This window comes from Arvicola amphibius, chromosome X (genome assembly GCF_903992535.2).
Source record: "Arvicola amphibius chromosome X, mArvAmp1.2, whole genome shotgun sequence".
Lineage (NCBI taxonomy): Eukaryota > Metazoa > Chordata > Mammalia > Rodentia > Cricetidae > Arvicola > Arvicola amphibius.
The window spans coordinates 33,403,978-33,416,459 of NC_052065.1; the positions used below are offsets into that span (position 1 = coordinate 33,403,978).

The following is a 12,482-nucleotide window of genomic DNA, read 5'->3' on the forward strand; positions in this document are numbered from 1 at the left end:
TGTTTTTCCCTGATTTTCCCCAGTTCTTTTGTCATTTGTACATTGAAAGGCTACTGATCTTATGAGTTAACTTTGTATCCAGCTACTTTGCTAAAAATGTTTATCAGAACTTTCACTACGAGATTTTTAGGTTCACTTACGTACACTATCCTATCACCTGCAAATAGAGATTCTTTGACTTCTTCCTTTCCAATTTGTATCTCCTTCATCTTCTTTAGTTGTCTTATGGCTCTACCTAAGACTTCAAGTACTATATTTGATAGATACAGAGAGAGTGGATAGCCTTGTTTTATTCCTGATTTTAATGAAAATGCTTTGATTTTTCTCCCCCATTTAAGTCAACGTTGGCTATAAGCTTGCTGTAACTGCCTTTATGTTTCGTTATATCCCTTGTATCCCTAATCTCTCCAAGACTTTTATCATGAAGAGGTTTTGGTTTCTGTTGCCTTCTCTGGCTCTGAAAAGATTGTGGTGGCTGTGTGTTGCCTGGTAGGAAATTCTGAATTCTGTGATGGTTTGAATAAGAATACCACCTCCGCATAGGATCATCTATTTGAATGCTTAGTCACCAGGGAGTGAAACTTTTTTTTAAAGGATTAGAAAGATTAGAATACATGGACTTGTTGGAGGAAGTGTATTTCTGGGGTGTGTTTTGAAGTTTTTAAAAGCCCATCCCAGACCAGTGTTGCTCTCTGCCTACAGATTAGGATGTATCTATTAGCTACTGATCCAGAGCCTGCCTGCTTGCTGCCACGATAATAATGGACTAATAGACCTTTGAAACTGTAATCAAGCCCCCAGTTAAATGCTTTCTTTCAAAGGAGTTGCCTGGTTATGGTGTCTCTTCACAGCAATAGAACAGTGACTAAGACAGATCTTGAGAGGTGTGGCCACTGGGGTTTCTAGGTAAAAAATGTGTTTCTAGATTTTGGGAGCTGATACATAAGAATGACAATGGGCTCAGAACGGGGAGCATTGACTGTTTCTGCAGGAGGGAGTCAATTAGAATGTTCCACCAGGATCAGGTTAGTACCCTGGGAATGAGGGTAGAAAGTAAGGAGAAGCAGCAGTACATGGTCAGCTACAGAGCTGGGGATGAGACTGGCAGACTGGACTTAGAGGAATGGAGAGAGGGGTGAAGATCTGCACTTAGCTTACCTGCTTCACTGGCTGGAATCTCTTCCTATATTTTTTACCATATATTTTATTAATTCTTTGAAAACTTTATACAACATGTCTTGATCATATTTACCCCTTCCTCCTCCCCTACAATCCCTTCCATAATCTCCTCCTTCTCTTTATCACCCCACAGTTCATATCCTGTTCGTTCATATTTTGTTTTGTTTCCTAGAGGTGACTGTCTTGAAACAGATGGCCCAGGATGTAAGTGCAACTATTGCTCCTTTTGAATATCTTGCCTTGCCGGTCTCTGTGGTTCTTAGGTTTTATAACTGGATAGGATTGCTGATTGCTTTCTCTGTTGGAGCTCGCATAAGTGCTTCCTATACTATGAGAACTATTTCTCAGCAAGGAAGTTTCCAGGTCATCTCTAAATCACTTTCTCCAGTCTCACTTCTCATGGCTATCATGTTTGATGTCTATAATGACCAGGCCAGACTCTAACAAGGCCATCATGTACTTAATGATTCCGATTCATTCCAAAACTCTGCCAAAGCTGTTGTGGGGTTTTCAGCCAAGGTTCTGGCTATGACAAGGTCTTTGAAACTAGGCTCTTGACAGGTCAAGAGGATGACCAAGAGAACTTCATCTTTGTCTCTACTAGCAGTTCAGTTGGTAGGCATTGCACTCAAGAGGTGTAGTTTGAGCTACCAGTACCCGTCGTCTGTGCCTTCTTGTAAATCATCTAGTCCAATAACACTTTCTGCTCCCTCCCATTCCCCCTCTCCCCAGTGCTGTTGATGGAGAAAACCAGGGTTTCATGCATAGGAGGCAAGCAGTGTATCAACTGAGCTATGACCCCAGAGGCCCTCTCCCACCTCAGAGTTGGTGTGCGATAATTGTATTTTTAATATTTCCACTACTGGGCTTGGGGTTTTTGGAAAGAAACACCAGAAGTTAATTACATTCTGTTCAGACATATTTTTATCCCCAAGTGAGCCAAGAGCCACATTATTTGCTTAAAAAGAAAATGAGGAAAGCAAAACCATACCAGAAGCTATGAACTTTATGTTAAAAAATAATATCCTTTCTACGAAGGAGATTAATGCACAAGAGTGGATACACAAATGTTACTGGTGGGAAAGGGAGAGATAGGTTCAATATGGTTTCTTCTGACAAAAAAGTAGAAAATAATGGCACTTTTGGGAAAGGGGTGTGGGGTATCTCTAGTTGATGAAGAGCAGAGAACTTGAAATAGTACTGGTGACTTGAATTTTGAAACTGACTTGATGAATATGGGATTCCAGAGGCTATTTGAGGTTGATGGTGTTAAATTTCTCTTGATGCCAATATATCCTTTATGGAAACCTTTTGCAATGGTGCCTGTGAGTCTAGAGAAAGCCAAAAGCAGTTTTTTGGGGAAGAGTGGCTTTGCGAGACTAGTAATGAAATGACAAAGGGCAAGGGAATTTAGTTTATTCACACAAGGGTCATTAAAATAATGACCCAGATCTAGTGCCATGACTCAGTGAGGGAGCCTGGCCTGAGCTGATCCTAGCAACCTGAGTTCAGTCCCCCATCCCCAGGATCCACAAACTCCCTCGGGTTGTCCCCTGACTTCCATACGCACCTGCACACATACAAATAAAAAAATTAAATTAAAAATGAGAAATAGGGCAAAAATGGCCCAGAGTCTTTTAACTGAACAGGAAGATTTGAGAGCAAGGGGAGTAGGCCAGGTAGTTCCGAAAAAGAATATATATATATATATAGACACACACACACACAAGAGGCTGGAAACTAAGAGAATTGTGGGCAGAAAGCAGCTACTGAGTCAGTTGTTTGACAAATGGGGAAGGTTTGGTGAAAAGAAGACAGAGATCTTTACAGGTGTTCTCATTTCCTACTCTGAACACTTGCCCTTGGTGGAGAGAAGTACATTCGCTTTCAGTCTTTTAACCTTTCCAGGCCTTATCAAGGCGGGTGAGAGACAGCTCTGCTTGCCCTGTTCTCCACCCAGCTGAAACCGAGGAAAACAACATTTGTTCAGTTCTCTTTTAAATTTTAATTTTAAGCTTAATCTGCCTCTTTGATTTCCTGTTACCTTTTCATTTGCCATTTGGCACACGTCTCTATGTGTTCTTTTAAACACCCATTTCCTGGGAAAATTCATCATTTTGCCACTCTGGTTCTGCAAATATCCTTGTATACATGAGGATTAAACTGTAGCATCAACCCCTAAGGGCTGGAACTTTAGGATAACTGGCACTGGAAATTAATCATAGTGCAAGTGAGTAAATTGAATGCTTGTAAAATGTGCACAACAGATCACTTAGAATTTCACAAAGGCTACTTGATCGTACCCATTAAATTTCTTGCATGAATCCAGCAATGTCTCCATGCCTCCACCAACCACCAAATAAGGTGCAGGCGGGCACCTTTTATCTTCACTGAGTGCTCTATTCAGAACTCCACAACACCCACTGCGGGGCCAAGGAGGACACTGCGTGTAGATCATGACGGGTCATCATTTGTCTAGGACCAGGATGGCAAGGCAGAGGATACAAAACAAACGAACTAACCACAATAAACTAACAAACAATAAAACAGTGGTATTCTCCGGGTAGGGTTCATGTCCAGGACCGTCCCTCGCCTGAAGTCAGTTGGTTAACGAAGACTTAACTTCGTATTGAAGGAGTTTGGGAGAGGTGGAATAAGGCTCCGTGCACCCCTGAGAGTGTCCCTGGCCTGTGGCAGCCTAGTCCAAATCTGGAGCGAACCCGGGAGGCTAAGAGGGCGGGGAGAAGTTGCGGGAATTGTGGACAGGGCGGGCAGCTGCTGAATTGGCCAATGAGTGCTCTCAAGAGGTTGAGCCAAACAGAGCGAGCCGGCAACACTGCCTCCTAAGTTTCCTCTAGTGGACGCACTGCCTGGCAGCTCTGCTCCACCCAGAGCAGAGGGACCCAAAGAGGCGGGAGCTGCAGTTCGGAGGCAGAGAAAACAGCCACCAGGCGCCTGCTCTGCCCTGGGCGAAGCGGGGGGAGGGGGCTCTGTGAACTATGAAGGGCCGGCGGCGGCGGCGCCGAGAGTACTGCAAGTTCACGCTGCTCTTGGTGCTCTACACGCTTCTGCTACTGCTCATCCCCTCTGTACTGGACAGTGGCAGCGAGCAGGACAAGAGCGTCAGGAACTGCCCCGGCCTGCAGCGCAGCTTGGGCGTATGGAGCCTGGAGGCGGCGGCGGCTGGAGAGCGTGAGCAGAACGCGGAGGTGCGATCCCGGGCCGAAGGAGACACAGGCCTATACCCTGGGTCCCCAAGCAACCTTAGCGCCGTCGGGGAGGCGGTGGCCCAGGAGAAGCAACACATCTATGTGCATGCCACCTGGCGTACTGGCTCGTCCTTTCTGGGCGAACTCTTCAACCAGCACCCGGACGTTTTCTACTTGTACGAGCCTATGTGGCATCTGTGGCAGGCGCTGTATCCGGGCGACGCCGAGAGCCTACAAGGCGCGCTAAGAGACATGCTGCGCTCCCTCTTCCGCTGTGACTTCTCTGTGCTGCGGCTGTACGCGCAGCCTGGGGACCCCGCAGCGCGAGCACCGGACTCGGCCAACCTCACCACGACCATGCTCTTCCGCTGGCGGACCAACAAGGTCATCTGCTCGCCGCCGCTGTGTCCTGCCGCGCCCCTCGCTCGCTCCGAGGTGGGCCTCGTCGAGGACAAAGCTTGTGAAAGCAGTTGCCCGCCTGTCCCGCTCCGCGCCCTGGAGGCCGAGTGCCGCAAGTACCCTGTGGTGGTCATCAAGGACGTGCGGCTGCTCGACCTGGGCGTTCTGGTGCCCCTGCTACGTGATCCCGGCCTCAACCTTAAGGTGGTGCAGCTCTTCCGCGACCCGCGGGCGGTGCACAACTCACGTCTCAAGTCTAGGCACGGGCTGCTGCGCGAGAGCATCCAGGTGCTGCGCACGCGCCAGAGAGGCGACCGCTTCCACCGGGTGCTTCTGGCGCACGGCGTGGGTGCCCGTCCCGGAGCCCAGGCTCGTGCGCTGCCCTCCGCGCCGCGAACCGATTTCTTCCTAACCAGCGCGCTCGAGGTGATCTGCGAGGCCTGGCTGCGCGACCTGCTATTCGCGCGCGGTGCGCCCACCTGGCTCAGGCGTCGCTACCTGAGGCTGCGCTATGAGGACCTGGTGTGGCAGCCCCAAGCCCAGCTGCGCCGCCTGCTGCGCTTCTCCGGGCTGCGGACGCTCGCCACGCTCGATGCCTTTGCATTCAACATGACTCGCGGCTCAGCTTACGGCGCAGATCGGCCCTTTCACTTGTCTGCCCGGGACGCCCGAGAGGCTGTGTACGCCTGGCGCGAGCGGCTGAGCCAAGAGCAGGTGCGCCAGGTAGAAGCCGCCTGCGCCCCCGCCATGCGACTGCTGGCCTACCCTCGCAGCGGAGACGAGGGCGGCATGGACAGCGCCAGGGAAGGGGAGACACCCCTGGAGACCAAGGCCAACTGGGCCACGTAACACCCTGATCCCAATCCCTGCCCCAGGGCTGATCCAGGTAAGGTGGCTCTGGACAGGGCAGATTGTAAGGAATGGTGTTAGGGAAAACAACTAGCGTGGGGAAAGGGGAGTTAGAGGGTTGTTAGAGGGGACAGTGCTGTCCTGAATCACATGCTGTCAGAACACGTCCTGCTTCAATGGGATCACTTGCTTAGCCACCTGCCTTCTCAGAGGAGGACCTAGAGATGAGAGGTGTGTAAATGTAGCTGAAGCAGCATCCAGAGCTCTCTGCTTGCCCATACCCGCTTATGAGGCGTCAGAGGTTCAAAGGCAGCAGAGAAGCCTAAAGCATCCTAATGCAACTTGAGACTGGGAACTGACTGGAAGAGTGGAGCATAGGATTTAGAGAACCCTTTTGAGACTGATGGTTCTGAAACTGATGGCTGTTTGTCCTGTGGGGCAGCCTTTTGCCATGGTGTCTGCTTCCAGAGGGGGAAACCAAAACCAAAAACAAGGTGTCACGGAAAAGTGTGGATTCTTCCCCTACTTATTCTTAATTTTTCTGCCTGATATTTTGCCTCTCTTCTCCTCAGGCTCCAGAGCTCTCTTCATGAGTACTCAGCACGCAAGCACTTTCAGGCAACTCTTGTGACAGTTTATGCACATTTCTGTGACTCCAGCCTATTTTAAACAAGTAAAACTGACATTTATTTTCCCTGGCTTGTGTATGCCCTTGTCCCTTCCTGTCTCTCTTCTCCTTTCCCCTCTCTAGAGGGTGACTGCTGTTTGCAGGATATCTGACCATATCCCGTTTGTATCAGGTCACAAAAGCTCCTTGATCAACTTCCTCTAGTGCTCTAAGAAGGCTGGGCTGGGTTTTTCCCCAACTCCCTTGCGCCGTTTTGATAGGTGGGCTCTTGAGTGGGCAGTTAACAATTTGTCAAGTAAACCTCTTTTTTTGTTGTTGTTGTTCATCCCCTGTACATTGGTTTGCTAAAATGGCCTCAAACAGGCTCTGTATGTGTCCAGTGTTGGGTAGCAGATGCTGTGTAACATTGGGCCGAGGGAAAGCTTGTTCTAGATTATTATAATAATCTAGTCAGTGGCATGGGAATGCATTTCCCCAAACACCGTGAATTGCCTTCTGTACAGTGCAGACCAGAAGAGGAAGAAAAGGGAGGGAGGCCAGAAGTGACTTAAGTTTCCATTTATTCTTTCATAGTGTAATTCAGTATTCCCCTAGGATGGGATGGAGGGACAAAGGTTGAAGATGTTAATGAAGATGGATTTTTCTTTTTGGTTAATAGACCTAGGGTTCAGGAAATGGTTTCAGGAAACTGAATTTGTTTCTCCCAGTAATCAAGTCAGTTTTTATAATTGCTCGGAAGCATGTGCTCTTCCCTGATTTCTACAGTGAAGGAAGGTAAGGCACAGGGAGACTTCTCATATTTTTTTCTTAAAATTAGATTATTTATTTTACATCCTGGCTGCAGTTTCCCCTCCCTCTTCTCCCATTCTCTCTCCCCACCTCCCTTCTGGTCCTCCTCTAATGGAAGACTCATCTGTTTCTGTTTAAAAAGGGGCAGGCCTCCTAAGGACTGCAACAAAGCATGGCATTTTAAGTTGCAGTAAGGCTAAGCACCTCCCCTTGTATTAAAGCTGGGCAAGGTAACTGAAGACTAGGTTCCAAAAAGCCAGACAAAGCGTTAGACTCCACATCTTTTTTTGTTTTGACTCCCACATCGTAACAAAAACATCCTATCATCTGTTACCCTGTATTTACAGATGGAATATAATGGATCCTAACTCACGTCCACAGACCTCAGGAAACTCCTCCTGTGGGCAAAGGCTGAAGCGTTCTGTGGTTTTAAGACATGAGAAGTTCCTAAAAACCTTTTTCCACCTCCTCCCCAATTTTTTTGACACACTGAATGATGTCTGGGGCCGGGAAATAGAAATGAGGGTAGGGCACAAAGACTTTGTCCTAGGGAGTGCAAGTCTGTGTGGACGACAGTGACTGTGGGTGGAGATGCTGCTGCTGCTATTTGGAAGGTTGATGGTGCTTCTCTGCACGACTGCAGGCACATCTGGGTAGAAGTTTTAGGCTCTTGTAGACTTTGGTGACTGAGCTCCTTTTCCTACATTGGACACTTAATATCAATGTGTGAATTTATTAAAATGCTTGTGTTCCTGGCTCCTAGGAAGATAATCTGGTAAAACAGTCTTTCTCAGAACCCACCACTTACTAGACCTACTACTCACTGGCTAGAACTAACTCACATGGTCTGGCCTAGGCCAATAATTAGCATAAAGGAATGGAAGTCTCTTGAGTGGCTCTTATTAGCACTTCTCAGTCCTGGGTGAAAATTATAGTTGACTTCTTCAGTGAGTATGTTTCTAAAACCTTTTGATCATACTGCACCTTATATGTACCATGATCTTCCTTATTCATGCATACCTATGAGAAAATTTAATCTATAAATTAGACACATTAAAATATTAACAGCAATAATAAAATGGAATGATTATAATAATAAATTATAATAAAAGTTCTATAAGTGTATTGTTTCTGGGCTGTCATGAGACAGATGGTGTATACACTGTGGATCAGTGTGAATATTCTAGACAAAGGATGGTTTGAATCTCAGATAGAACAGAGCAGGACTGCATAACAGTTCATCCTGATACTCAGAGCAGTGTAGTAAAGCTTATAAATGATTTCTGCGATTTTCTATTTCTGTACCTTGACTGTGGTTGACAGTAGGTAACTGGAGTCTGAAAAAGGAAAACCATATGGGCAGGAGAGAGTCATTACTATATATTCAGCTGAGGAACTTTCAGAAAAATGCCCATGCCTGGGTCCCCAACTCTGGGATGTTTGTGAGGTAGATCTTGGTGTTGGAGATAGAACCCATAGTCCAGCATATGTTATAAGCAGGTGCTCTACCATTGAGCTTCACTCCAGACACAGGAAATCTGATCTATTTAGTTTATGGTGGGGTCTCCAGACCCAAGCATTGGGGTTTCCAAAGTTCCCAAGGCAACTACTCTACAGCCAAACTGCAAACCACATGGCTTGGACCAAAGATTCATTTCCTGGGTCAGGCCACTGGCATGAGACCAAGATCAGAATGGGAACCCAGGGCTCGTAATAAGCAGCAAACTCTGCCACAGTGTTTTATGTGAAAGGACTTAAAACTGCAAAGTTCTTCGCAGATAAAGGTGTTAATTGTGGGAAGGGACATTACACACAGGGCTTTTTTTTTTTTTGGTTTTTTTCGAGACAGGGTTTCTCTGCAGCTTTAGAGCCTCTCCTGGAGCTAGCTCTTGTAGACCAGGCTGGTCTCGAACTCATAGAGATCCGCCTGCCTCTGCCTCCCGAGTGCTGGGATTAAAGGCGTGCACCACCACCGCCTGGCCCACACAGGGCTTTTTATCACCTGCACTTCTTCAGATGTTTGGTTGTCTTTAGTTTCACATCTAAGAGTCCATCACTGCAGAAACGCTATCTACTCCTGTTCTGTGCAGACTGCTGTGCTTTCCTGTTCTTTCAGTATGTCCCCCTTTGCCCTTTACCCTTGGTAGGATACAAGATGTCTTCAAGTTCCTATTGTCGCAATGAAACACCATAATCTAAAGCAAGTTGGGGGAGGAAACAGTTTATTTGGCTTATACTTTAGCATTGCTGTTTATCACTGAAGGAAGTCAGAACAGAAACTCAAGCAGGACAAAGCCTGGAGGCAGGAGTTGATATAGAAGCCATGGAGGGGTGCTGCTAACTGTTTTGCTCCACATGGTTTGCTACTATGAGGTTTGCTCAGCCTGTTTCATTATAGAATCCAGGACCACCAGCCCAGGGATGGTACCACCCACAATGAAGTGGGCCCTCCCCCATCAATCTCTAATTAAGAAAATGTCTTACAGACAGAAGCATTTTTCTCAATTGAGGTTAACTTCCTTTCAGATAACTCTAGCTTGTGTCAAGTTGGCATAAACTAGCCAGCACACAAGACTCTATTCATGCCCCTATATGTGTGCATCTATGTGTGTATGTGCATGTCTGTGCATATACACATATATACACATACTGATGATAGACCCAGAGACTTAAGCATGCCGAACATACATTCTACCACAAGGCCCTAAATTTTTAGGTCTTTGTTCTTGATAAGATATATGCTACCATTGAAAGAAACTAGAGACAGAGACAGGTGTCCTGTAGTTTAAGTCCTAACAATTAGGAAACTTTCCCAGGAAATCATTCTAAACAAAAGAAATGACCAGCCACCACCATTTTGGAACTCATTACATTTAAATCAGTGAACTGAACCCCAAAGTTCTATGCAAGATTATATATTAATTATCACTGAAATGTCTACACTTGGTTTTAACCCAGACTACTGAATAACAGGCATTTAAAAACACCGCTTCTTAGAACCTTTATCAGTTCTGACTTTCAATAGCAAATTAAGCTGTGTACTGTGTTTGAGCCAAAGTCCAGGACATTAAGATGATGGTTTGAGATGGTGATGATGGTGTGTATATTTGTGCATATGCAAGCACATAGAAAGGTTATGATTGTGTGTTCATACCAATAATAGGTAGATATGAATCACAGGGCTTCAGTAGCACACAGACAGTTTTCTAAAATGTACCCATGTCCAAATCATTACTACCCCTTGTGAGTGATATTTGTGCTTATTTTTGATTCAGACATTCTCCGAGTTCCTTCTGGGACTGTCTTCTTTGGCAAGATCCCTCAGATGATGGTGGGTTTGGTGTTTGTTTAGGAAATGGTAATACTCTTCAAGTCTGGTGAAGAGAATTGGGAGGAAACTATTCGTGAAAAGTGATGTGTAAGCCCAAAGTACTAACAGTGATTTCTTGACTTATATAAAGTCAGTTTTGACATTAGGACACAGGAACCTAGGCTTTGGGACCTGGGTCTCTTGGTTGGTACTTTATTAAGTATAAGAGGTCATAGACTGAGGATGTGGCTCAGTCATCAAGCAATGGAAAACAGCAAACAAACAAACAAAAAATAAACCTAGAACAACTTAAATGTCCTACCTACAGTGTGGCATCAGGAACTAGGTGAATATGTGATAATACATTTCTACAGTAAAATATAATATTGTCACAGAAAAACAAAAAACATAGAAAAATCACCAAAACACTAAATGTGGTGGGAAAGTACAGGACAATAAATATAGTTTAGTCTTACTTATGTATTAAGATGCCAATATATTTTATTTAAATTTGCATGAAACATAATAAGAAGTATATTAGTTGATTCTAGGAATGGAGACTGGTGGGTTTCCATACCCTTTTGTGCTATCAAACTCTTTCTCTTACCACATGCTTCCATGATTTCTATACGTTTGACAGATACTAGTTTAATAAAACTAGTTTTTAAAAATAGCGTGAGCTTGTTTAATCACCCGAAATACGGAGCTGAGATGAGGAGAAGCATATGTTTAGCAGGGAACATAGTGCACACAATAGGCACTTAATGAGCATCACATCACTTTGGAATCCTTTGGGAATCCTCATTCTACACCCCTCCCCATGTGCTGGGAATGGAACCCAGTGCCTTGCCCAAAGCTAGGCAAACTCCCAGATCCTTGCAATTATTAAAACAGCATTCCGATCATTCTCTAAAAGTTTGCTTTTAGTTTTGGCTGAGGTTTTTTTCTCATGAATACAAGTTCAGTATAAATAATTGGAAGTGATTCTTTCTAAAAACACAAGCAGCTTATTTAGAATTCTTTAAATATGGCTCTTCTTAGCCTGCTCCCAGCATGAGCAGTCCAGAGGGAATGAAACTAAAGACACTCTTTGACCTTGTCATGTGTGTCTGACATTCTGGTCCAATGTGGTGGCTGCCAAGTAAAGCTCAGTCTCTCGTGTCTTCTGGCTTCCCATCCTCTTGGTTCCGAATGGAACTGAAGGAACTAACCCTAACTGAAAACAGTGTCTCTGCTTGAGTGCAGTATAGAGTAAGCTCCATAGAGACTAAGAAACAGTTCTGGCCAAAGTTCAAGAACACTGGGAAGTGGAGGATTGTTTGGAAGCTGAACAGGAAGCTGTTTTAGTTGGAAAAAAAAGTTGCAGAGCTCAGTGACGTTTCCATGAGAATTAGAACCCTTCAGTTCTGCTCCCTTCCCCTTTCAAAGTCAGGCATAAAGTCAACAGCCACACTGATATTTCTGCAGCTGGCCTTCCTCATAATAAAGACCATGCTGCTAGAGGCTGAGAATAAATTAGAATGCTAGTCAGTGGCGAATATTTTGAAGTACAGAGGGTAGAGGCTAGGAAAGAGGACCACCACAGTTCGACTTGAGCACTGATTGCATGCTGGGTCAACTGATCTCCTATGAGATGAACCGGACAGTCAGTTCTGCCTAGAATCACATCCCAAAATAGGCATGGAGGTGACATATTTTTACTTATAGATTTGAAGCCTTTTCTGTGAAATATTATTTTACAGCTGGGGTGTCAAGGTGCTAGGATGGCAATCTGATGGAAACACTTTCTTAATTGAAGTTCTTTCTTCCCAGACTCTAGCTTGTGTGAAGTTAACAGAAAAAAAAAAAACTAACCAGGACATTAGGTGATAATGAATGTTTTCCGAAAACAGTAGGTTTTAGATATAGAAAAACTAATGGGAATGTGTTTGGCTAAGAAATCCAAAAGCTTTATTCAGTTTTGACCACTAGTGCCATTTGTTCATTTAATCATCAATCTAGATGACTATATACACAATGGAAATTGTATTACAGGCCAAATTTTATAGATAAAGTTAAATATTATCCATTAAAATTGGTTCTACAAATACTATGAAATGTAGCAGGAATGTCACAGATA

The 12,482-nt window shown here is 45.0% G+C and overlaps 1 protein-coding gene across 1 annotated transcript in view; it reads left to right on the forward strand.

Annotated features, from left to right (window-relative positions):
* The first annotated feature begins 4,044 nt into the window (after positions 1 to 4,044).
* The window catches only part of Chst7 (carbohydrate sulfotransferase 7), a 54,446-nt gene continuing 46,008 nt past the window's right edge, over positions 4,045 to 12,482 (forward strand). The window contains exon 1 of the mRNA XM_038316861.1: positions 4,045 to 5,673. Within this exon, the coding sequence (XP_038172789.1) occupies positions 4,179 to 5,636 (1,458 nt within the window). The 5' untranslated portion in view covers positions 4,045 to 4,178 and the 3' untranslated portion in view covers positions 5,637 to 5,673. The remainder of the gene's footprint in view (positions 5,674 to 12,482) is intronic.